General features: G+C 42.8%; 1 protein-coding gene across 3 annotated transcripts in view; it reads left to right on the top strand.

Moving 5' to 3' along the window:
• The window catches only part of ADAMTS3 (ADAM metallopeptidase with thrombospondin type 1 motif 3), a 141,866-nt gene that overhangs the window by 5,733 nt on the left and 109,710 nt on the right, over positions 1 to 26,423 (top strand). For 2 of the 3 annotated variants that reach the window (XM_048942692.1, XM_048942691.1), the window contains 3 exons: positions 3,214 to 3,277; positions 6,698 to 6,725; positions 16,527 to 16,933. In XM_048942692.1, coding sequence (XP_048798649.1) covers positions 3,254 to 3,277; positions 6,698 to 6,725; positions 16,527 to 16,933 — 459 coding nt within the window. In that variant the 5' untranslated portion in view covers positions 3,214 to 3,253. Of the gene's footprint in view, positions 1 to 3,213; positions 3,278 to 5,916; positions 6,125 to 6,697; positions 6,726 to 16,526; positions 16,934 to 26,423 lie in introns of those variants that run through there. The other variant, XM_048942689.1, reaches the window with a different exon arrangement.

Raw genomic sequence — 26,423 nt, 5'->3', positions numbered from 1 at the left:
AAACAGGACATTGTTAATTCTTACATTTCATTTTTTATTTCTGTCACTTCTGGTTTTAGAGTGAGAAGCCAAGATAGTTGATTCTTATTATGTTTCTGAAAGATAAGATAATGTGTGAGCGCTCAGTGTTAGAAAAGGAATTGGAATCAAAATTATTCACTTCCTCTCCGTGCAGCCATCCTCCTCCCCAAAAATTTTCTATAAGGATGTGACTAAAACAAAGCACTTACTGATAAATTACGAAGGAAGACTGTCAAGTTGGTGAAGCCAATGGGAGGTGAACATGCAGTAGGGCAAGATGTTGCTCTGGCTCATATTACATTGTAGTTTAATCTCATTGCTTTATGGGCATTGCTTGTGAGTCTAGTGGCTTGATGAAGGGCATGGCCTTTATTGAAAGGCTTTACAGTACCTTTGTTGAGAACCGACAGCTTGTCTAACCTGCCATAAATTATATGTATGTAGCATGTGCTTTAGCACTGATTGAAGAAATTGCACTGATGTGCGCAAATGATAAATAAAAAGTGTCTGAAAATGAGAATCTACAGTCAATGACCTAGCAGCGTAGTATGAGTATCTTTCTTCTTCACCAAGAACAGATACCTTATTGATTGCTAGTAGCGAGAGGAGCACGAGCATCATGTATGTATCTGTATGTGCAATGAGACTGCACAGCATCTCGCATTCCAGAAGGAGCGTAGGTATAAAAGTGTAAATCAGGACTTCTAGAACCAGAAAAATGCTAATAAAAATAAGCATGGATAGCACACAAGTTTCTGTACCTCCAGTACATAGGTATAGCTTAAATAAATCCCTTATGCATAGGTTTTAAGGCAGAGCGTGTGCAAACCACATATTAAGTGCACCAACCATACAAGACGGTACATTATTTTCCATCTGTATTTTCTTCTGAGGGCTTAAGGAGAAGCATTTAATGGGCTTTTGGCCCTATCAGGGTCTGTACTGCATGTGAGGGTCGCTGCCTCAGCACTTCCAGGAAACTCTTGCAACACAAGAACCACTGGTTTCTGTATCAGTACCACAGAATATTGAAAGTGTGGTCTTACTGGAGCTTATTTTTAGAATGATTTATGGGCATTTGTTTATTCATTTCTTTTGAGAATTTGAGGTAGTTTTAATTGAATTTTGTTTGGCACGCATCATTTCAAAATTAACCACCTTAAAATAAGAACAGCTTTATGGAATTTATCTATTATACAAAGTTGTCACAAGTACTGCCTCTTATATTTCTAGTACTACTTTATTTTTCATAACGTATTTTACAACTGTAATTTTCATGTCTCACATTTTTCTCTCCAGTTTCCTATGTACTGTGGTTAAAGTTTGACCATAAATCTTACACTGCTTTGTTAGAAATAATAGGTCTACTATGTTTCTTCATTTAATGATCTGCTAGATTAATAGTGTCTTTAAAACAATTAAATGTAGTCGCATGGTTTAATATTCCCAATTTTAATGCACCATGAAGGAGAAATTATAGCCATTTTCATTTATAAAGTGCTTTTATTTCAAGGGCTGTCTGGTAATTCTTGTCTGACACCCCGACTGAAATCTCTTTCTTATATTTCTGTGGTAAACAGATAAAAAGTGTAATATCCAAAAAAGTTTTTTGTGCAGCTTTGGAAACCTAAGCACAGAAGTGACTGGATGGTAAAATAGGCTGTAACATTAAACGTGGCACCTCAGCAAAAAACGGTATGAAACTGTGGGCTGCATAATGAGAGCTGTCATATTGAGGAGGCAGAGAGGAGGCAGTCTTCTGGATATTAATGTCAAGCACTCCTGTACTGTGGTAGTGGCGAGGTCCAGAGCTGCCCATGGCACCTTCGTTATCTGAATGACACTGACAAATTGCTGGCAGGGCAGAAAAGATGCTGCAGCTGTGACCTTGCTGCATGACAACTAATTGCAGAAACATGCGGCAGGAGATGGGTTCCCAGTTAAGAACATAACATTTGGTTCTTGTGTGTCCGGACTTTTGGGGTTTGTATTTCATGCAGTAGTACGACTACAGCCCCTAGACTGAAAGGTCTTTGTGCATGGCCTTTTTATTGTGTGCACTCACAATGCCTGCTACAATGGGACTCCAGCCCATGAATAGGACCTGAGGCATTACTGAAATGCAAATAGTAACGAATTTTAAAAATGAGACACAGACCTTTTCAGATGTATCCTGTGCTAAGAAACTGATTTGTATCGCCTTGTGTTGGTTGTGCTGTAGGCCTCCTGCATCTCCAACGTGAAAAATTAAAGCTAAGTTCTACCTTTCGTTAAGCAGTCTGTTAGCAGACTGAAAGCTTGGCTGGCTTGGTGTTGCGCTTAGGTTGGAAAAATGTATGCACAGGCACTTAGCTGCCATAACAGCACAGTCCCACTCTCCCATTTCACTGCCAGGCTGAGGACCATGCCCATTGGTTACACATAGATCAGGGCATGCCTCATAGAAAATGAGAATCCTATTCCCGATGTTTTGATCCATAGAAGAAATGAGACTTGGACAGCAGAGCTGAATTTCAGCACAGCTGGGATCTAGACGTGAAGTACAAACTCTGTTTTTAACAGTGAGGCTGAAAAGAGTAAGTCCAAGCATTGCGTAAGGGATGCTGACCTTAAGTTTGCACTAGGTGGCCAAGAAGGTAAGTGCATCTGTAACTACCTTCTCTGGCTTTGTGCCTTTTTCTGATCCAGCCTGCAATAACTCATGTTCAAGAAAGATGTCCTCCATTGCCCAGTGCAGCTTGTTTTACCCCTGGCTAATTTTTAGTGATGTGTATATCTCAGAGAGAATAGAATTAGTCCATTCCAAATTGGCCGCTACTGAGGAAGGTCATGAAATTACAGACTGGCAAAGAACACTGTAAATCAGGAAGTCAACAAATTATAATGTGGGAGAAAAACTTTATTTCTAAGTATCAGGAAACATCACTGCAAAAATTTGTATTAAACAACATCTGCACACATGATTGGTAAGGATATATGATTTGACTAGACTATGGATTTATTCATGGATGTTGTAGTCAAGTTTACTACTGGCTTGTCTCAAAATATGTTAATATTTAGAAACTGATGTTGAATAAGAGAAAAAAAAAAACTCCAGTTAATTTATCAGTTTTGTGTACAGAATATTTTTCTTTAGCATTTCTCTGAATTCTTGTTCCAATTAGTACTTCCTTTGAAATTGTTTTGTTGCAGGCTCTTCTGCTGTGAGAAAAATTGAGACTTCACAGAAACCATGTCCCTGAGCCCTTTGAATCAGGTAATGTCACATCTAACTTGCAATACTGAGTGCTAGCTCCCATAAATATTGTTCATGCTATTTAAATACTGCTGCACTCTTCACTCTACGGAGCCCGGCCCCGTGCAAAACCTTTTAGACTTCAGTGTCTCTTTGCTTCAGGGCCTAACCTCAAGTTCATAAAATATTTGTAGCTGTCAGCCTAGTGCATCCACAGAAACTGCACGGATGTAGAAAGCTTATCTGATGTAGTGTTGGAAAGAATAATTTTAGAGTTGCAAATAGTTAGCAGGTTTTTAACAGATACATATATATACACTTACGTATGTAAATGTATATATATCAGACAAAGTATACATGAGAAAATCTGATTGCTTTGATGATGGCACATCCAAACTGGGCTGTTAGCAATGAAAAATGTCTTTAACATATGAAGACAGTACTTGAAAATTCAGTCTGTGATATTCAGTCTTGTTTCATATTGGAGGTGGCTGATGAGACATGTCATTTTTTATTACTGCTTTGTTATACTTCTGCCAAGCCTTGGTTCTTTGCTTTCAAAAACTGCAGGACAGAATATCTGCCCTGGCCTCCAGGTCTGTCTTTTGTATGTTTTCAGCTAACTGGAAAAGTGAAGTCACCTAGGACCTAACACAGCTTTATTGGAAGACTGTGGTTATGATCACAGAATGCATGAGGTTTGGTTCTTGGTGTGCATTGTGTTGCTGTGTTCTGCACTTGGCTACTTGCTGTGCCCATCCAGTGCCTGGAGAACAGGGGGAAATAAGGAAGAGCCTGGTGTGGAACTTGGGAGTGCTATATTAAATGTGAGAAAGAGAGACCAAGTCATGAATTGTGCCTGTAGTTAGCTTGTGTGAAGCACTGCCTAAGTGCAGAATACTGTTGGTTCTTTGCTGCAGAAAACAAATTCTGGTATGATGTGCTGCAGATAAACCCTCAAGGAAATCAACACTGTGGTTCTCAGGATTTGAATAACATACAATAAATAAGGCCTGAGATCACATAATGAACGTCATGAGGGGAAGTAAAACATGAATAGCTGACGGCATGCGTTCTGAGCACTGCATGAGGAAAGAGTCTGTGAGAAGAATGGTGTGTTATCAAGTGACTGCAGTCAGTGCCTCAGTTCAGGAGCAGGGGAAAGATAGTGTCAGCTGGCGTTTCTTAACTGACAATTACGACTGGCAGTTTTAACGTATAATTATGTAGTTAGCCTTTACAGGACCTCAGCTCTTCTGATTCTAGCCTTTCCAAAAATTGGCTCATGTGCATCATGCCACTGCCCAGTGTTACAGCATGCTGGTTGGAACAGGCTGTTATGTATGTTGTGTGTGCAGAAATGATCTTAGTAATAATGGGTATTAGAGTCAGGCATTTCTGCTTTCTTAGAGTTTTTTTCCTCCATTATGAGACAAGCTGGTGGGAGTTCAGGGCCATGATTTACATAGTCAGGACTTTGCCATACACTGAGGCTGCAGCTCTCTCAAATTCTGCGGTGGGGCAACTTGGCTTTAGAAGAACCAATATTTTCTTTTTCATTTTGAGGTGATGGTTTCTGACAAACAGTTCCACTGAAAGTGGTGATGCAGTGGCATGGGCTGTGCGGGGAGGTGGTGCAGTCACCATCCCTGGAAGAGTTCAAGAACTATGGAGATGTGGCACTGAGGGACGTGGTCAGTGCGGATGGTGGATTGGATGAGGTCTTCAGGGGTTCCAACCCTAATGATTTTGTGATTCTTTGAGTATGGACAGGCTTTCAAGCATTTGTTCTGAAAGCTTCTGGGTAGCAATGATCTGCTTGTTTGTGCTAGGTGAAGGCCAACCATGGCTCATTTAAGCCGCTCAAAGCAGCTTCACATGAGCGCAGAAAGTAGGAGATTGTATACAGAATGTCCAACAGAACAGTGGGATTCGTATGTTTCTGCATTAAGCATGTCAGGTTCCACGGATATCCTCATCCCAGGGAAATTCAGTCATCTTTTTGAGTACTGCTGCAGTGCAGAAATGTGGGAGCGCTTTATCCCCCTGGATATTTGTTTATAAATAAAAAGCATCCGTAAAGTTTTCGCTCGCTTCTCCCCTTGGGGATACCCCCGCTCGTGCCTGTTCGCAGCTGCTCATTGCTGAGCCTTAACGGCGTCACGTCTGCTAGGCGAACGTACGGGACAGGAGAGCTCCCGGCGGGATTTGCGCGGGGAAGGCCGCTGGCAGGGGGTTAGGGTTTCCACCCGGGCCGGGACGCGGCTCTTTGTGGCGCGAGGCTGCGGCCCCGTCAGCCGTTGGGGCGCTGCCGGGGGCTCGTGCTGCACCTGCCCCGCGCCGGCTCCCCTCGGCGGGCCGCTCGGGCCGCGTCCTTTGTGAGCGGGCGGCCGAGCCCCGGGCCGGCCCAGGTGCGGCTCCGGCTGCCGGCGGCCGCTGGCGGCGGGGCGGCCCTGACGTCGGTGTGCCGAGCCGTGCCGAAGGCGGGGCCGCGCCCGGGGGCCGGTGCGGCTTTATTAGCGCCGCAGGTCGCGATGCGTGGCGCAGGCAGGGCGCAGCGAGCAACAGGAGGCGGCGCGGTCGCTCGCCGCCCCACCGCCGCCCGCGCCCAGCCCGCCCGGCCGCCGGCCCCGGGGCGCCGGCGCTAGCGGGGTGCTGCAGCCCGGGGACGGCCGAGGCGGGGGCTCGGAGGGAAAGAGAGCCGGAGAAGAAGGCGAAAGGAGGAGGGGAGGAAGAGCGCGGCCGGGGCCGGGAGCGTGCGGTCGCGCGGGGCGGCGGTACGCGGGCGGCCGGCTCGTGATGGTGCTCCTGCCCCTGTGGCTAGTGGCAGCCGCGCTCCTGGGGGCCCGCGCTGCAGCCGGCCGGCAGGTGAGTGAGCGGGAGAGAGAGCGACCGGCCCGGCGGCTCCGGCGCTCCCCTTCCTTCCTTCCCTCCCTCAGGGTCCCCCGTCTCGGCCGGGAAGGTGGCGGAGCTGCGGAGTTCGCCCGCTGGGTGTAGTGCAGCCCCGGCCCCACGCTGGTGGCTGCTGACCTCCGCCTGCCGCCCCGTCTCTGCTCCGTGGCAGAGCGGCGAGGAGCCGGCTGCCCCGTGCTCCCTGCGGCTCAGCGCCCGGTCACTCGCACCCACCCGACGCCTTTCTTTGGGCACCAGACTCTTTGCTTTCCGTGTTTCCCGATAGATAGAAGGGGTCGTTCTGAATCAGGATTTCCTAGCTCCTCTATTTATATTAAACTTACTAAGGGCTCTCTTAGTTCATTGCCGGATGCAGCTGTTTGTTCAGCTAAGGGAAAATGCCAACCCTGGAATCCAAAAGCAAAGATGTAAAAAGTGGTGCGATGCAAACTGGGGTTTTTCAGCCTTCTAGAAATGGTCGACTGTTGCATGTTGCATAGTAATTACACCAGTTACACTCTGTGCATGTGTTTCTTTTCTCTTCTGCAGGCTGGTGAAGAACAACAGGTCCAAATAGGTAAGTTTCTTTAACTGTTATTTCAGCTGTCAAAAAAGTAACAACAAACTAGTTTATTTTCTGGAAAAATGGTCTTTGCCTAGGCAAGCGTTCCCCTGTGTCCATCCACACTGTTACCACCCAGAAGCATTTGTGGTTTCACAGTGCTGTGGCATGACTTGGATTTGCATGGCCTCTCATTTCAAGCTCTTTCATCCCATTAACTCTGTACATCCCTTTTTAAAAATAAAAAAAACAAAAGTTCAAAGCTGCAGCATGCTTTAACCAGCCCTATGGATGTCATGGCAAATCTGTGCTGGGTCAAATGCTTTGTGTTCATTTGTGCATTACTGAACCAAGGAGTTAGCCAGGGAAAGTCGTATCTTCATACCACTTTCCTTCTGTCCTGAAAGTGCTCAACCTTTTATTCTAATGCAGCCTTTTCTTCTCTAATGTTGATATCTCCACCTATTTCCTTTATGGAAAGATGCTGCATGCCCAGTGGGTTTTTACTGCTGTGTTATGAACTGATACACCCACATCAGAAAGTATAGCACAGCAAGATCAGTGTCCATGATGAATGAGGGTGCTGAAATGAACCAGGGTACGTCATGCTGCAATCTGAAGCCTGATTTTTTCCTAAAAGAGATGGGAAGCTTCATATAATTAGGAGCATGTGTGCACAATCTAGTTGCTGTAGCTCTGCATTGATTTAAGCTGACAGATAATTCAGTGCCAGGTGGGGTGGAAGAGACGGTGGAAGGATGCAAAAGTCAGTGTCCTCTTTCCAGAGCATCAGTGTCAGACTGCCATGTCCCCTGCCCTGTGGTTTTGAGGGCAGCACTGGAACCAGCTGACCACAGTTGCTGTTGAGCATCATTGCCCTTATGGTGCTCTGGAGCTTTTCAGTAAGGAGCAGTAGCACCTACGCAGTTCTAGGGACCCTATGCAGTTCTGTTTCCAGTTGCCATTAGAGTTCTGATTTTTGAGGTTTGTTCAGGTTTTGACATGCAGTTTTGTTCAGAAAATAGTTTCTGGTATTTCTTTAAATTTTGGAGCTCTTGTGTCAGTTTCAGTTCTGGCACTGCATACTTAAAGGCTTAGGTTGATTTCCACTGTCATCAGTGAATAATGGGATTTGAGACAGTTAGGTACATTTAAACCTAGCTGGCAAACAGACTTCTTTTTTCCAGTGGCATTTCAGTGCTTTATTTCTGGTTGTTTCCTTGAGAAATGGATTGTATTTCAATTTCAGAAGCTATAAGCTATACATGAATGCATCATTTAAATTATACAATATGTCAGACAATTTCTTGAGCCTGGAGAACTCTTTTTCCTTTCAGTTTTTTCTTTCTTTTGAGGTCTCAATGTTGGTGTAGCCAGGGAGGGTTTGAGGCATGCAGGATCCATGGGAGAGAGGTGAACACACAGCAGAAGGTGAATGAAGGCCCCTAAACAAAGCCTCCCAGGATGGGGCTGGGTGGCCCATGTGGAACAGGCTCTCTATGTGGCTTGTAGCCCAGCTGTTAGCGATTAAGGGAGCGAAGCATTGGAATGGGTTGCCAGAGATGTGGTGAGTGCCCCATCCTTGGAGATATTCAGGATCAGGCCGGACCAAGCCCTGAGCAGCCAGGCGTACCCATAGGTGTCCTTGTTCCTCACAGGAGAGTTGGACTGGGGGACCTTTAAGGGTCCCTTCTAACTCATATGTTTCTATGGTCTTAGGTGGAGATGGGCAGGGTGTGAGCTGATGGTTCTGTCTACTCACAGGACCATGTGTGCTGTGTCCCTTTGTGTCGTTCAGCAGCACTTGGCCCCTTGGCGTGAGACGCAGTGTTGGTTGGTGCCTGGCAAAAGCGAGCTTGTGTCTCCTTGGCACACATGCATGGTGTCCTGGTGGTATTTTGTTCAGCCTGGCAAGACTGAGAGTTAGCTGTCTGACCAAACCAGGTTGTTTGTGCTAAGCTCTGGCTTTTGAGGGATTTCTAGTATTTCACTGAGGGGAAGTCTGTATTTTCAAATGAAAAAATACCTGGTAAACACAGATTAGATTTGTCCTTTCTGTTTTTTAAACTGTTAATATTTCAAGTAATGTTTTTATCCTGTAAATTCTGATTGGAAAAGGTACTGCCTATTCAGTTTAGAGCGTTAATAACTATAGTAAAACTTGCATTAGGATTGCCTCCAAATGGGCTGTCCTACTTTTAAGTCCTTATTAAGTGTCACTTTGCATTGGTGTTGTGTATTTTGATTTGGCCCAGGGCTGGCTGCTGTCAGCAGCTAATCTTTTTTTTTTTTTTTTTTTTTTTTTGTAGTCTCGAAAGTCACTTAGGACAAATTAAAGCGTATTGGATTTTTTTTTTACTACTATTACAGAATGTATTATATAGATAGGGACTTACTGTATCTTAATTAACCACTTCAATGCATAATATGCTGCAAAACCTGGAAACTGCAAAGAGGAAATCACGCTGTTGCTTGTGAATTTACTGGCCTGAATTTACTGGCACTCAGGGTGGTGCTGCATCTTCACTTTTCATGTCTCTCAGCATCCACACAGCAGAACATCAGCATTTTATGCTGCTACTGGGAGAAAGCTCTGATATTTAACTTGGGAAGAGCAGCATTGGGCTGCTACAGAGCCTGGATAAAACAAGCTCACCAGTGTTATGCAAGGTGACTTTGCAGTTCAAGAGGGGCTGTGGAAACATCACAAAGTTTCTTGGGTTTCTTGTGTGCCTGGGACAAATTGACAGTGATGTAGAGGAATGAGGACACTGAAGAGAGGTGTGTGTATATATGTATATATATATCTTGTGAGCCTGTATTCCTGCAGCCCCTTGTTTTTATTCATCCAACTTGCAGTGTCTAGCACTGAGATATGCTGCACAGCCTCCTCCCTGCTTAGGTGCAGAGTTCTCTGGAAATCCTCTAGAAATCCACCCTGCCTTGGACAGGCAGCCCAGTGCCTGCCTATTTCTTTCTTTGCACGTTGCCCAGCATAGCATCATCTTTGTAAAAACAGTCGTGCTGATATATAATTCTGTAGGTTTACACATGGGTATTCCTAATTAGAGTATATATGCCAGCAATCTAATGAGGCAAATGGTTACTGCATGTAGGAGTTAATTCACATCTCATTGCCACGGAATTGGAAAGAAATTGTGATGCCAGCACTTAGTGAATGTGATTTCGCAGGTCACTGTAAAGGGTGAAGGAGCTCCTGTGATCAAAAAATTACTTTCTCTGGGGCTAGTGGTACTCTGTCTGCAGTGCAGAAGACTGGAATGTGGGAGGTCTAGTTATAGAAAAATTCATGTTGCTTTGAAAGTATTACTTCTTACTTATTTTCATGAAAATTAGAACATATGTGAACAGCACAACAGTGTTATTTGATAGAGCAAATTGTCTGCTGCAGAACAGTATTTTTCTACATAGTCACCACCATTAGCTCTGTGTCTTCTGTAGGCAATCAACAAGAACCTGCATGCCGTGCTCATACAAATCTGCACTAGTAAAGGTGATCCACTGTTTCACAGCTGCTGTGGCAGCATCACCATTAGGAAAATGTTGCCCGCTCGGTCCATCTCTTATAGGCCTGATCAGACGGAAGTCAGAAGGTTCCAAATCCAAGCTATGCAGTGGGTGTGGTAGGACCTTTCAGCCAGGATTGTCACTGTCTTGAAACTGATATGGGGCCTGGTGTTACCCTGGTGCAAGAGAAAAGTTGCCCTCTTCCCTGGCCTGCCTGGAAGTGTGAGAGCCCTCAGCTTAGCACTGCAGTGCAGCAGTCATAGCTGATGATTTGTCTGGTCTTCGAGGAAGCCAGAAGGATCAGCCCTGTGCTGTCCCACCAGGCAGTGCACATCACTTCACCTGCTGAGGGCTGCTTCGTGAACTTTTTCTTCCATGGGGAATTCAAAGGTTGCCACTCCTCAGACTGCCATTTTGATGCCAGCTCATAGTGGTGGCACCATGTCTCATCACCGGTAATGATGTGATTGGGGGAACTGTCGCCTCCACCCCGTGTTGGTTCAGTCGGTCCTGATAAACCTGCATACAGTGTTCTTTCTGCTCCGTGTGAGCATCTGTGGGACCCATCTGCAGCAAACTTTGTGGTATTCTGACATTGCCACCATCATTTCCAATGCACTGAAATCAATATTCGGTGCAGTGCACAGTTCCCTGGTCACAATCCACCAATTAGTGTGGATGAGCTGATTGAGATGCTGTTCATTTCATGGTGTGGCAGTGGTGCATGCCTGCCTGGAGTGAGGCTTGTCTTTCACTGCACTGTTGCCACTGCTGAATGCACTACCCACTGCCATTCTGTGCTCACATCCACTGGTTGGTCTCCATCAACATTCAGCAAGTGTCAGTGAATGGCAGTGGATGCCATTGTTTTGATGTGGAGGAATTCAGTGTTACCCCTTCGCTGCATGTGCACTTCAGTGTCAGATGCCATTCTGTCACGCTGCCCCTCTGCTGCCATCTGTCACACAGCAACAGCATGTAATGAAGTACTGGTGGAAAGGTTCAACTTATGCTGCTACACCTCCAACACCTGCCTCTGATGTGGGCCAATAGAATAAAATAGGAGGCATTACTCTTGGAGCAGCCCTTATACATGCTGTGTTAGCAAAAATCCCACCAGGATAATGAACACTAAATGGCACTTAAATATTTCCTAAGAAAAAAGTAACGTCTTCAAATTTGTGTAGCTTGGTCTAGACATGGAAATAATTTTTCATGTATTTTCAGAAATTCCTGCCTTTCTGCTGTTTTTGCTGATTCCAGTTTATACTGTGCTTTTGAAATCTTGTTCCCTAAAAGAATTTTTATGATTTTCAAATTGTACTGTTGGCATCCAAATGAACAATTTTTGATCAGTCTATTTTAAATATATACATATAAGCTCTCCTAAATGCTGTTGATTTTAACTAATAATAAAAAAGGCTTAGGGCTTCAATTGTCACATGTTTCACAGTACAGAGACGACTGTGAGCCAGTGGTGTTAATTCTTCAGTTTCATGTGTATCTGGGAAGAAAAAAAAATTAGAGATAAGACTTTTGCAGAGGCATTCTCTAACTAATTATGTTTTGGCATGCACTGAAAGAATGTGATATTCTTTCACAAATGTTTCCTTTCAACTTAAATGTTGTGCAACTGGAACAGCAGTTCAAAGCCAGATGCAAAAATGAAGAAAATTTGAGGCTAAGTGCTTTTTCTGTTTCTCTGTGTTCTTCTGTGGTCATTACTGAAAGCTCTGAATTAGCAGAAAAGAATGACTCTGGAATTTTAGCATAGGAAAGGGAACACCTACAGCTGGCATAGTGTTTCCTAAGAGCTGTGGAAAAGGGGTAATAGAAGTCAGTGGAGGAGTTTAGATGTCCTCAGTTATGTCACTTAATTTTAATTACCTTTGGACAAAAGGCATTTCCTCTTCTAGCTCACTACTTAGAGACTCTGGAAGGGCTTTTGCTGACTCAAAAATGTGACAATTCTTATTTTCCATCGTTTATGCTTACCTTCTTGTGGCTAGTTGGCTATTCTTGTTCTTAACAAAAATAACTTTTTTTTATTGCGCTCACAAGAAGGAATTTAGGAATTCTGCTGCAAGATGTACAAAGCAATTTCTGAATTGTGCAGGGAACACAGAATTTGATCACTGAAACTGTGGTCTCTGGCATTGTACAGCCTGCTTTAAGAAGGAGAGAAAAGAAAGGCCATGAAGTGTCTGTGAGGTAAAAGGAAGAATATCAGTCTGTGAATTCTCATCACTGAAGCTTAGGGAGTTATGGAGATCATAGAATCATTTAAATTGGAAAGGACCCTTAAAAGTCATCTGGTTCAACTCTCCTGTAGGGAACAGGGACACCCTGTCCAACCTGACCTTGAGTATTTCCAGGAACAGAGCATCCAACACCTCTTCAGGCAACCTGTGCTGGTGCTTCACTACCTTTTTGCTTATATCCAGTCTAAATCTTCCCTCTTTTAGTTTGAAACCATTTCCCCTTCCCTTTCACAACAGACTGCCATAAAGAGTCTGTTGTTTTCTTCTAACCCTTCTTTAGATACTGAAAGCCTGCTCTCAGGCCTTCCCAGAGCCTTCTCTTCTCCAGACTGAGCAGCCTCAGCGCTCTCAGCCTGTTCTTATATAGGGGACATTCCAACCCTGGACTCATTTTTGTGGCTTCTCTTTGGAGGCACTCCCAACAGGTCCACATCTCTCCTGTGCTGAGGACTCTGCATCTAGACACAGTACTCCAGATGAGGTCTCACTGACAGAGTAGAGGGGCACGATCACCTTGCTTGACCTGCTGGCCATGTATTTTTTGATGTAGCCCAGGATATGGATGTCTTTCTGGACTGTGAGGGCACATAAGTGGCTCATGTCCAGCTTGCCATTTACCAGTACCTCCAAGTCCTTTTTGATAGGTCTGTGCTGCATTCTTACATGCCCCAGCTTGTAGGGATAGTAGGGGTTTCCACAACCCAGGTGCAAGATGTTGGCTTTGAACCTCATCAGGTTTACCTGAGCCCACTGTTTGAGCCCGTCTGGGTCTCTCCTAATGGCATGCCATCCCTTGGGCATGTCAACTGCAGTACACAGCTTGATGTCATCTGCAAACCTGCTGAGGGTGCACTCAATCCTACTGTTGACTCATGTGAGAATCAAGATTTTTGCTTTGACCCAGTTAGGATATCCTAATCCTACCCAGAAACTCCAGATCCTGCTCTTGGCATGATGTCTGTTTCTATAAAGCTCTATACTAATTTTTTTTTTAGAACCTGAACTTGTAGGTGTATGGTGAAAAAGACTATTGAGAAGCACAGTTACTAGTAGTGGTGGGACATGGATTAAGTTTTCAGATTGATAAAAATTCTAAGGAACTTTTCACTTTTCGCTTCTCTAGGATATAGTACCTATCAGTTTGTTGAGTAGATGTACGTCAGTTCATAGAATTGGATTGGAAGGGACCTCAAAGCCCATTTGTTCCACGTGCCTTCAGCTAGATGAGGTTGTTCAGGGCCCCATCCAGCCTGGACAGCATCTATGCGTTACATGAAGATATTTGTAGTGCAAAAACTTAAATGTCATTCTGTCTTCTACTAGTGCTATGCATTATTTTTCAGTCAAATCCCTCAGCAACTGGAATAAAAGCAAGCTGGAGAAAAAGCAGCTGTATGAAGCCCTTAGTAATGTTTTCCTACCAAATTTATTAGTTGAATTTGCAAGTCTTGTAAAACAAGCAGCCGCTGCTTCCAGGAAAAAGGCATTAGCTACCGAGCTTTTTATCAACGTATAAATTTTCAGTTCAAGTGCGATTCACCTTGAGAATGGGTAAAATTTTTCATTTAATTATATTTATTTGAGGAATTCTCAGTGGCACTTAGTGTTGCCATCTGAGCTACTCAACCCAGGAGGCCTTTAAACTGAAAGGATCAGTAATATCACTCTAATAGTGTTTTTGCCAGTTCTCTCAGGAGAAGAACTAGGGAGTAATTCTGTCCTTAATGTCTTTTTAACTGTCATATAGGTAATAAGACTTCAGAGTTGGTGCACTTCTTAGCAGTGTCCTGGCCTGGGAATGTGTCTCCTTCTCCTTTCACAGGATGGAAATCAGACACGGAATATCCTGATTACTCCCAGGTTGCAAAAGTCTTGCAGAAAAGATGAACTTGTTCTACAGTGGTGTTCCTTAAGGTGTGCATGTGTCATGATGAAGGGCTGAATGTGATAAGCCGTAACAGCAGAAAACCTTTCTCTGAGCGAAAGTCTTGCTTTTCTCATCAGTGTCTAATAGTACCAGACAGTGGAGAGGGCAAGTAATTGTTATCTAGGGCTAAGAATGCTATTTTCAGAGCTTCCAGGTAAGTGACTACACAGAAAGATAGAAAGGGGCCTTTATTTATTTCTTTCTTAAGTGTTGCATTCACACAGGCAAATTCAGAACCTAGTGGGAATTCTACAAGTCAGCTGATGTTGCTACTGCTGGTTAGGCAGCATCCTGATTTGACCCATGGGAATGTCTGATTGCAAATCTATACACTCCATTTGAAAATGTGTAGGTAATTTATTTATATTAACTTTAAACAGAATTGCAAATATACCAAAAAATGCATTTTTTTTTCCAGCACTCTTGAAACCTATTCTCAAATTCCTTTATGAGAATGGAAAGCAGTGCTGCGTATTTTTTGCTGTGCACAGGACTGTTTTTAGGCCGTCTATCACAGTGCATACAAATATTTGCTGTAACTTAAGTCAGCTGTGCCCCATGCCCTTGTTTCAATCTATATACACTTAATAGCTCACTGCTGTTTGGCTGGTGCTGAGCAATGGGTGCTCAGCTGGGACTGTGCTGAGCTGCATGCAGCCTGTGGGCTGGGAGTTGGGCATGCCTGCTTCGGGCAATATGATCAACAATGGTTGTTCTGCAGTTGTTATGACTGCAGTTGTACTGCAGGAAGATGCAAGATTTAGATGGAAATCTGTAGCGTAGGAAGAAGCAGCTAATCTGTTACCTTAGAGTTCCATTATTCAAGTTCTGCTAAGAGGAAAGGCATCAGCAAGTTAATGGGTGAGAGGATTTATTAGGTTTTTCCCTCCTGCAGAGGGAAAAGCTGTTGCTTATGCTACTATCAGTGATGTGATATCCACTGGATTCTTGTCTTTTCTGTTTTTTGAAACTGCAGAAAAAATTTAAAATTAGTATCTAAATTGTAGTTACATACCAAACACATCACTTGATTTTCGCAAGTAAAGTCACACTTTATTTAAACCTTGACACAGGAGCAAACAATTCTGTTTAAGGTGCATGACAGATTTGGCATTTCTTACAGGAGAGTTCGGAAGGGTTGCTGCCTCTTCTTTGGCTATCAAGCAAACCTAAACCCCAGGAAACTCCCCAGATAAATATAAATGAATATTTCAGGGTTTGCTCTGCAAGCTTTATGAAAATAGAGTCATGAAAGACCTGCTTCTTGAAAAAGTTGGCACAAGGAGGATATTTTGCATGCGCTTAATGTGCATCCCAGCATCTGTGGTGTGTGTTTATTTGAGGTGCATACCTGGGCACAGCTTCTTGTGTTCATGCACCTTGGCATGGTGTGTGCTTTTCCTATAGCTGAAATGTGTTGCCCATCTCTTTATCTCTGGTTTGTTACAGTTTGCATAACATGATGATCTGTAAAGACACTTCTTTCTAACGTGCCCTATGTGTGCTCACGTGATAATAGTACAAAGCATGTTTCTGAGAACAGTTGACGTGGTAAGAGTACTTCAGGCCTTGCTGTAAGGTAAAGGTCTGTAAGTTTTGAGTACAGTAAAGAGCAGTGATGCATATCCTACATTTGGCTATGACTTCTATCCATACTAACTGACTGTCAGATAATTTAGTACGTATTGGTGCAGTGACTTTGTCCCTCGTCGTTATAAAAACTTACACAAGTTGTTGCTGTTCTTCAGCCGAACTCATCTGCGGAGTGGTTTAGAGCAACTCTAACAGGAATCCTAAACTGGGAATACCAGCAGTGGAGATGAGAGGCAGAGGGGTCCAGCATTGCATTTGAATTTGCATTTGATGTTAGGACTGCAGGCACAGTAGTTGTGTGTTGTATAACAAACTGGGTGCAGCTGGAGCATTCTGTGCGTGAATGTAGCCCATGATGGTCAGGCCAGTAGCCGGCTGCATCCTTGCATTACTTTTTCTTTCCAGGGACACACACTTCTGTAGTTCTGCATCTGTTCTTCAGTCTTAAGGTTTTCTTCCACACTCATGTTCTAATTTTATTTTGTTTTGGGATATTTCTCTTGGCAGAATTACAAAAAAGCAGACCAAGACCGTATGGGTTAGTGATTCCAATTAGTACCGATGCAGATGGAAGCTATATCTCCAATATACTCTCTGCAAGCCATCAAAGAAGATCAACACGGGAGGTATCCCAGAGCCCCAAACAGCTGTATTTTAATGTCACCGCGTTTGGAAGGGAATTCCATCTCCGGCTGAAACCCAACACTCGTTTAGTGGCTCCTGAGGCAGTAGTGGAGTGGTACGAAGACTCTGTGGAAACTGGAAGTGGAAATGGTGCTGGTAACTCAAGTCAGACTAGAACTGCTACAGAGAGGTTGTGGAAAAGAGAGCCCCTGTGGACCAACTGCGCTTACGTGGGAGACATAACTGACATCCCTGGAGCTTCTGTTGCAATTAGCAATTGTGATGGTCTGGTAAGTCTTACTTAATGGCATTAATGTCTGGCGTTTTATCACTTTGTACACAGCTTTTGTTGTTTTTGACTATACAGTACTAATGATCTCACTTGAAAAAATCTCCATTCATAAATTCCTTAGAAAATGCTGCAGCATACTTATGCATAGTCCTTTGATTTAATCTGGGATCATTCCTCTGAGTTTGATGAACAAAGTCCTTAATGTGAGACGGAGAGAAATCAAACCTGCCGTTTGTTGGTTTTCCTTATTACTTTCCTGAGGTGGTGTTACAAATGGGAGAATTTATAATTAAGTTATTTAAACACACAAATGAGTGAGCATAGAATTTGGCATGGAAATTGTCACTCCTTACTTTTTAGGCATCAAATGTGCAGGGTGCCCTGTAGTCCAAAAATGGCAAAAGATATAAAATTTGAAGGATATATTTAGAAGGTAGGCATCTTTCTTTCTTTTTTCTTTTTTTTTAAGGTGTAGTTCTGTTTTATCTGAAGCTCTCATGTAAGAGTTGACTGATTCACATCTATAAATGGTTTATTCTCGAAACCATGCCAGCCTGGTTGCTATGTTAGTTAAAAACGCGTGATATTTCATTGTGGCTTCAACAGTTGCAATGACTGGCTTGGTACACAAATCCCATATTGAAAGACTGGGATATATTGAGTACACATACCATTCGTTAATTCAATCATGCGGTAAAGAAAGCTAACAATACTTACCTTGTGCTCTTTAAGTAGCAGGAGCAGTGGTGGAACATGGCTGCAACATTCAGGAAGATTAATGTAGTGGTTACTCTACTGCTATTCAGGGGAGGAATCATATGAACAAGTCTGCAACAAGAATCCCTTCTTGGAAATACGTTTCCCTCTTCCTGTCACATGCCAGAGATGTTAATGATTTGATTCCATTTTGTGATAAGTGCTGGCTAGCAAACCTCCCAGCTTCTGCAGCACATAATTTATTTCAGGTAAAGCAGTCACTGTGTGACTGTCTGCATGAATATCTGAAACTCCTCATTCCGTGCGTAGGGCTGTGCACAGCCGTAACTCCTTGACTTTCCTTACTAAAAGAAGGAAAGCACTGATGATGTTTACATCTTAGATTGTCAAATTCTGTAAGTTTTTCTTTTTTTTCCTTCTGTTTTTTTAGTGGAATCTGTTGACAGTGTGCTGCATTTACTGTGATCCTGCAGACATCTGCCTGGATAGGCAGAGCTTTGGATGTTACTTTGACAGTGAATGAGACCGTTGGGCTGAGAGCTGTGTTTTATCACTAATCCTGAATGAAGTTCTTGCGTTAAGTGCCAGAGCACTTTAAGACAGTAAATTGGATTAAACGGAATTAGATTAAGGGGTACAGCAATATCGGCAGGGATCGCCATGTGGCTGACAAGCTGTTTGTGTAGTGTTTTCAGTTACTGAAGTGGTTTCTGTATTCTCAAACCTCTGCATATGTGAGAAGAAGCCAACAGGTGCCAGCAAGATCCTAAAGAATGGGAGGTTTCTGAGTTGTGCTCCATATTGCTGCTGTTCTCTCACAGCGCCCAGGAGAAGCCCCTTAGTTGCTTTCCATGGTTTTAGGGGCTGAACTAGAGGAAAATGTGCTTTTTGTTAAAGGAGAAGAGTGGGTAAATGCTCCTGAGTCACTGTTGTCTCTGTTCATCTCAACACAAGCTGTCCTGTGCAGTCTTTGAGGGGCTTCTTTAAGCCCCTGAGCCACCTACCACATGGCAGGATTGAAGGCACCAGCAGGGCATGTGTGTAGTGTGAAAGGGTGAGCTGTCTGACCCTCCTGCCAGCAGCAGGCCTTGGCAAACACTCTGGCTCCTGTGCTGTGTTTTACAGTGCTGCTGAGGGACTCACGGGCTTGTGAAGAGTTACAGCAGCAGCTTTACTGCTCTCTGTTTTGGGCAGCTGTAATGACAACAGCTTGTGCTGAAAAGCAGATTTTTGGAGCACTTCAGCTAGCTTACTTCACCTAGCTCTTGTAATAATCCTTAGGAGCTCTAAACAGATGAATGTGAAATAAATAATCCTGAAGATTGATGGCATTTCAGTTGTTCTTTTCTCCCAACAGCTTTCAGCTTAGCAGAAGTAGCTGTAAGTTAGCATTTCTGACTTCCCTGCTGCTGTACTGTGCTTCTTACAGCCCAGCTAGAATACTTGATCCTCAGTGTATTCTAAATATGTGAAGAGTGAGATGATATGGCTTAACAGAAACTGGAACAACAGTGAGAAATTCTAGGGCCATGTGTCTATTCAAAAGATTTATTTTTGACTTCAAAGAAATGCATGCACTTGCCAGTGTAGTCCCCCCAGGTTCTTACCTTTTGGAGAAAAAGAAAAAGGAATCACTATGGTTACAATCCGCTCGCTGTGTAGCTTATAAAGCAAGCTTGATCTCATCAGTAACAGCAAAAAAACGCTTGACTTCCACTGGTTGGCAAAAGCCCTCACAAATTTTAGTATGTGTGTGAGGAGATTTTAATTATGATTCTTAGGTCACCTGCTGATAGGTGGGCCAAATTATGTTTTGCATTACTCTTTATTTCATAAAGCCTGCTGTATTTCATATTGTTCAGTGTTTGCTTTCAGTGCTTGGATGTATGAGGTTATGTGGAGCACAGTGGTGCTGAATTTTGACTACTTCACTGTAAGTATACAGAATTATTGACATTTACACTAGTAAAGCAGGATTTTGTTCATTGTCTCTTCCTGAATCTGAACTTAGGTTTTAAAAAACAAAATACTTAAACACTTTTGTTATGAATCAGTTTACATATCTACTTCTGCTGTAAAAGTCATCTGCGTGCCATAAGTTTTGGAAATTCCTATCTTCCCATCTGTTTAATATCCCTTGAAAATAACTGTTTGTTACAAAGATCCCATGCATGTGCATGCACTTGTCATAGCAAAAGAACACTTAATTCGTCATGTAAAAGCTGCCTGTTGTTTGCATTACTGTGTTTAAAAAAAAAAAAATTGTAGTGTTAGTGGGTGACAAATGCTAAGAAATGTGAGTGTGTCAGCTTATGATAATAATAAAATAAACCCTGTTTCATATTTTCCATACGTAAAACTCAGGATGAGTAGATTTGTAATGTTAATTCTAACTTGGGCGTTGTAAAGCAGTGCTGCATTTCAGAAAGCCAGTCTTTGGGTTTATGTGCCATATCTCTCTGGATACTTTCACCCCCAATAGCAGCATTTATTGTCAAAGTATTTATAGAGTTTGTCAAATACTTGACAGCATTACAGCAAAACTTGTGACTGAGTGCAGTCATCAAGCAAAATCATCCTTTGAGTCTAGATAGCATATCGGGAAGTCCTCACTTATCTCTCATTTCAGGAGGTGTGGTTTGTAGTTCACTGCTGAATTTGGCCTTCTGTAATTATGGCTGATATTTACTGTAATTAATACTGTATGTTTTCTTCTGTATGTTCATATTACTATGGTTTGCTCTGCTATGGCAGCTTTATGGAGTTCCGTTGGTGCTGGTGCAGTGCAGTGCTGTTGATCCAGTACTGGGAAGGGAAGGGATGAGTGCTGATGAAAGGAAAACCTGATGCTTTTCCTAGAAGGTTATCTTTGTGTCATTCTCTCATTCATGAGCTGAAAATAACATCCTTTAGCTCTGTGGGCTCGGAAAACTGAGGCCTGTGGTCTCTTGTCAGAGAAGGGTAGAAGGAGTAAAGCTCTTAGTGACTTTCATCTGCAGATGATGAAATGAGTTTACAAATAGCAGCCTAGATTTAAGTCCATTTTGCCTTTTCTTTATTTGGTTTTGGTTTAGTAAATGTTCAGAAATAGAATATGTTGCAGTGTTGGAGGAGCGTATCATTGTATGAACTTGACAAGATCAGAAGGAAGGCTCAGTTTAACCAGGCAGCGCTTGCAGGGTGTGATCTTCCCTCACACATTCACAGTTCTCCAGTTCTTACATTCCCACTTCTTGTACTGCTTCCTTTCTGCATTTCCTCCTTGCTGGTGCCTGAACAGCAGTGCTTCACCGTGGTGCTCTTCAGCTGCTGATCTCATTAGGCACAGACTGACCAAAGGGTTAGGACAGGTGTTCCTGCCTGAGTTGCACCAGCCTCTTCCCTATTTACATCTGAGTAGCAATTTCCCTTCTGTTCTCCTTAGAAAGATTATGCAAGCAAACATTAATGAAAGGCCTTATATTATAAAATCATAGAATATCCCAAGTTGGAGGGGACCCATAAAGATCATCAAGTTTAGCTTGTCAAGTGGTGTTAATGGTGCCTTCTTTTTTGGATAACTGTGGGAACAAGTTTTGTGCATCGCTGTACTAAATGAAGTGTTTTGTCTAATTCATATACCTAACCAAGACAGCTGAAGTTATTCTGCTTCCAGGTGCACGTATGATGGGCAGTATGTTAGTTTCTTGCTTCTGTGATTAAGTTTCTTGTTCCAAGACACCAAGATGCTACAGTAGGTTTAATGGCTTTGAGGAGTTTACTGTTCAGAAGTTACTGAAGCCTATCTGGCTTTGTAATTTTGTTACTAAGAAAGTAGATGTATATTTCTAGAGCAGCATATGGCTATAGAAAATTGGGAAAACAATTGCATGTTAAAGGAGGAGGAAGTCAGTCAATTCAAAGCAGAGCTCATAGGAGGCATTTTTCACAGATTGCTTGTGCCTTGTGCTGTTCCTGCTGTGAAGACACAGAAAGTGACTCACTTCAAACAAACATTGCAGGTGTTTCAGATTGTAAACAAAGAGAACACAGCAAACTTTACACTGGGAAATAACAAGGCAGAAGCTTTTGAATGAATCTCTGCTTTTGTTGTAAATAATTACTTTCCCAGTTTTTTTCTCAAATTTTTCTGTGTTGCACAAAAAAAAGTTTCTCATTTAGCTTTCTTCCTTTTGCAATAAAACCCAAACAGATGTTGGTATGTGATGCATTAGACTGTACTTACTATGGAGTCTGTCTCTGTAGACATATGTCTCCTTGTTTGAGTTGTGATCTGTTTTATATTCACATTCATGGAATGCAAGAATGTGTGGATGTTGCCTTGCGTTTCTTATCAGAGCATTAGGTGCTCTACCTTTAAATGCAAGGGTCAGCCCCGGTATGCTAGGTTTTCCATCTTTGACTTTAGCTGCCAAGAAATATGTGACTGACTTTACCCAACAGCCACGATCTTCAAGTCCAGGGCTGCATATGTCTGCGTACGATCATCTGGAAGAATGACTGTTTGCAAGTGAGAGCCCTTCAGGAGGCTGCTTGCCTTTTCGCATGCAGCTGTTGAACCAGGAGAATCCTTAAAGACAGGAAAGCTGTCAAGAATCTATCATTATTTATGACAGATGATTCCTCACTTGTTTATTTTCATTTCTTTTTTTGCTAAGGATATCAAGACATGAAGAAACCTGTGTATGTCTTTGAAGCCATTACAGTCAGTACTTTTATGCACGTTTATGTTCAGCTATTGGTATCTGGGGGGATTTCAGCATATTCTGAGAGGCTTTTTTTGTGATTATCTGACATTACAGTCCGTTAATACAGATCTCTTAAAAACAGGGTCTTCTCAAATGTTTGTCTGACTCTGTCTTAACTTCATGAAAGGAAGCTAATGAGAGTTGCCTACTCTCAGTGGTTTTGGCATTCTTTTCATTACTGTCTGCAGAGCCTTTGAAGTGTTGAAATGGAAGGATGTGCAGAGATGTGCGCAGTTACTTTCTTTTGTGCAAATATGTTTGAGAAAGTCAGAGAGACTTGCATGAAGATTTAAGCCCTGATTCAGAAAGACCCTTAAAAATATGCTTAAGTTAACGACATGCCTTAAGTGTGTACCTGGATCTAAACAGTTTTGAGGTGTTTTGATTAGTTTCAAATGCTAGTTGTTACCCATTGTTCCACTAGGCCTTGAGTAAAGACAGGTTTCACGTTCATATACTGGCACTAATGCGTTGTTTCAGCATGATTTCACCCATGCTCGGGAGGTTACATTACTCAGTGGTGAAATAGCTTTCTAGGAGCTGGTGATCCTTTGCTCTCAGTTTTTAGAAAAGCGTTTTGGAGACAAACAGCTAACATGGGAATCTCTTCTGAAGAAGAATATCATCAGGGATCCATCATCAAGCAGGGCTATGTGTGCTGTGTGTGGGGCTGCAGGAAGGGGATGGAAGTATCGTGGCATGTGAGCAGCTGCAGTGAACATAGTGGGAGCCAGCTGTGATGGGCAAAGGTGTGGGTACTCTTGGGGAGTATGAGATATGTCCTGAGGCTGGAAATGGGACTGTGGCCCCATGAGCTCTCCCCCGGGCTGAGAATGGCGTGGGAAGCAGTGCATTTCCGCAGGCTGGGCTGTGGCTGAGCAGACAGACATCTGTAACCTGGCACATTCTGGGAGCACAGAGCAGGCAGCTGGGGAGGTAGATGGACGTACTGACCATGTGCTGCTCTGTGCAGATGGTTGCAGTATCTCAGACTGATTTAACATTTTTATATCTGTGCTGCCTCCCGTGTTGCACACTTCCCACAGTAATTATATCCTTGCAGTGAACTCCCTTGGCCTGCCATGCCTGTTCTTACCACTTGCATTTCACTGCTCTTGGCAGCCCTACACACTTATTAACTGGGCTTGATATGTTGCAGCTGCCTCTCTGAACTGACGGGCCTGGCCTGGGAACCTCGGTCAGTCTCCCTGGCTCGACAGAGTGTGCCGCTGGGTCAGTCGCCTTTGGTTGCTATTAGGCTGGGCTTGGACTTCATCCCTGTCACCGCTCTGGTACGTAGCACTTCCCAGAGGCTGATAGAGACTTCTCAGGCATGGTAATCCACAGTAAATGGGATTTCTCAATGTTCAGAAACTTAGAAAAAAGCAGTGTCATCATGTCAGTTATTCAAGATTTCAGGCTCCTTACATAAGACACTAAGAGTTAGGAGGATTGAGAAGGGAGGTAATGGTGATGAAAGCAAAATATCAATACAGTGTAGAATGATATAATATTGAAGATTCTTTTATGTTTGTAGTTTGGTTCTTTGTGAGGTTGTCACTCAAGGGAAGCTAGTGCTTCATTCTTGAAGTGTGCAATGTAGTCAGTTTACGCCGGTGTTTACTCAAGCTCCATTTATTTCTTGCTTGATTTTATAAGTTAATACAGTGGGGCCAGATTTGGGCTAACAACGGATTTGCCTCTGCTTCATAAGAGACCTGACTATTAGCAGTTACGTCATTCTCTCTTCCTCTGTTACATCTGTCCCATTCTTGCTTAGAGCAAATTCCCCTTCCCCATGTAAGAACTTCCTTTTATTTTTTTCTTCCAAAGCTCATACCAAAACTCATTTTTTGTGAAGCTTCCTCTGTTGCAGTAAACCAAGGAACTTATGCCTGTTCTGTCTTGAGAAGACAGATACCTAAGGTAGATGGATGAGCCACTTGGAGACCTTTGCAACAAATGACAGAACCAGCTGAGGAGAAGGGAGGAGATGTGAGGTTTTCCAAGTCTCAGCTCTGCTCTTAACCCTCACTGCCTCCCCTCCCTGTTCCTCAGGACTGTTAGTTACCTTAACCCATTAGCAAAGTAAAATGAAACCAAGTGAAATGAAAGCTCTTTTTCAGAAACATGGGGTGAATCTCTTTGCTTCAGCAAGTAGTTCTGGAAACTGCTGTTGTTCATTTTGACTTTGTGCCTACCCGTTTGAGGATGATGAACTGGGGAAACCTCCATGCTTTGTGCTTACTGTACATAGTAAAAAGGACTGTGCTCAGAGTTTCCACTTAGTTATATGGTTCATGTTTTCGAGGCTGATTCACCCGTTAAATCCTCTTCTGAAATGATAATTTTCCTATGGGTTGCAGTTCTGTCTCCTTGCTGTTCCAAGGATTGTGTGGTCATAGGAAAAAGTGAATAGACATGCAGTAGTATTGCTACGGACTTAATGTAGATCAAGTTAGGCCAGGATATAAGGAGCCACACAAATATCTTTCATAGCACGGAAATGTACAATCAGTTTGGATAATAGGTTTTCCAAATGGAAAAAGGTGTTGTGTATTTTAAAATGGAGTACAACAGCGGAAGGCCTGACGGTTTCTTCAGAGAAAAGGGATTTATCAACAAGTATGAGATTGTTTGCCTCTCCTGTAGCCTTCACCCAGTCTAATTTCTTGGGTGAAGAAAAGAGCAAAGAACTAGGACCATAAGCAAATTTGAGTAAAGTGTTTGGAGTCTGCCTTTCAAGTAACTCATTATTCTCCCTCTTTGCTTTGGCTGCAGTAATTCACTGCTCCAAACTGGGACGAACACTAGGATGCTGGTTCCTCTGGAACCCAAGACAGGGTCTGTGTGCATTGCTGCTGTCATATGGGCACTGGAATTAGTCTGGGCACCTGTACTTGACGCTGCAATTTTTTGTATGTGTGTGTGTATTTTTCAAGAGTCCTGACAGGCTTCTGTGTAAACTGTCCAAAGATTAAATGCTTTAAGTTCCTTCTTCAAGCTGTGCTGTGAGTGATGCTTGATCAGGAAATAGGAAAGACTTCTAAGCTTGCTTAAGAACAGCCAACTTTAAAAAGATGTCTGTTTTAACATATTGAAGATTATTTTCAATTGAGAAAAGAGCATTTTTGTACTTAAGAACACGTCCATTTGAAAAGGAGTGCATTTATGAAATTTTCCACGTTGTTAGCCAGGTAGCATATGTATGAACACATCACCTAATGCTACGTGTATTTGGCTTTGATGTAGTCCACTGAGCCACTCAATCAAATTCATGATAACGCTACTCAATAATATTTATATATGCATCTGCCTTAATTCTAGTGGATTGTCCCAGCTTCTTATGGATTGATTAAAATCACTTTTTGTGTTGTGTTTTTGTGTTCCTGGGCTTTGTTACATTTTATTTTTTTTTTACTCTTCAGTGAAAGCGTTGCATTACCACCAGCATATTTCATGGACCTCTGCTGTAGGAGAGAACTTTACATCTGTTGCTGTATTGGAAAAAATCCTATTTAAAGTACGAATGTGTTGCCCATTTCCTTTCCCACAGTTTGGTGCTTTAATTTTCATTTAATTCCTTCCCCACACAATTCTTTAGCTTATTCCAGTAAGGCTATGGTGTCTGCTTTATGCTCTGTGCTTACTTTCTGCTTCCATACACGGATGTTGGAGGGTGAATGTGTGGGCTCATGTTTGCATACATGCACTTAGGAATACCTTACATAGAGAAAAAGCTTATGTTTCTCAAGGGGTGTAGCAGTTAAACTTGAAAATCACCTTTATTAGCTCTTAGTTTATTTTTTAATATTTTGGTGTGGCCTATTTTAAGGAAAGGGTCTGTCTAAAATATATTTTATTTCTGCGTGTACCCATCTGAAAGTGTTGTGTGTGTGTGTTACAAAGCAGAATGACTGTGTTCTTATCTCTTGGCTTACTCTCCATTTTCCTGATAGAGTGCCTTGCAGAGGCGAGAAAGCGGTTAAGGTATGAAAGGGATGCTTGTTTATGACTATGAAT

Source organism: Lagopus muta, chromosome 4, assembly GCF_023343835.1.
Source record: "Lagopus muta isolate bLagMut1 chromosome 4, bLagMut1 primary, whole genome shotgun sequence".
NCBI classification, from domain to species: Eukaryota; Metazoa; Chordata; class Aves; order Galliformes; family Phasianidae; genus Lagopus; species Lagopus muta.
The sequence above is the reverse complement of the archived record's forward strand: the minus strand, read 5'-3'. Positions and strand labels throughout refer to the sequence as shown.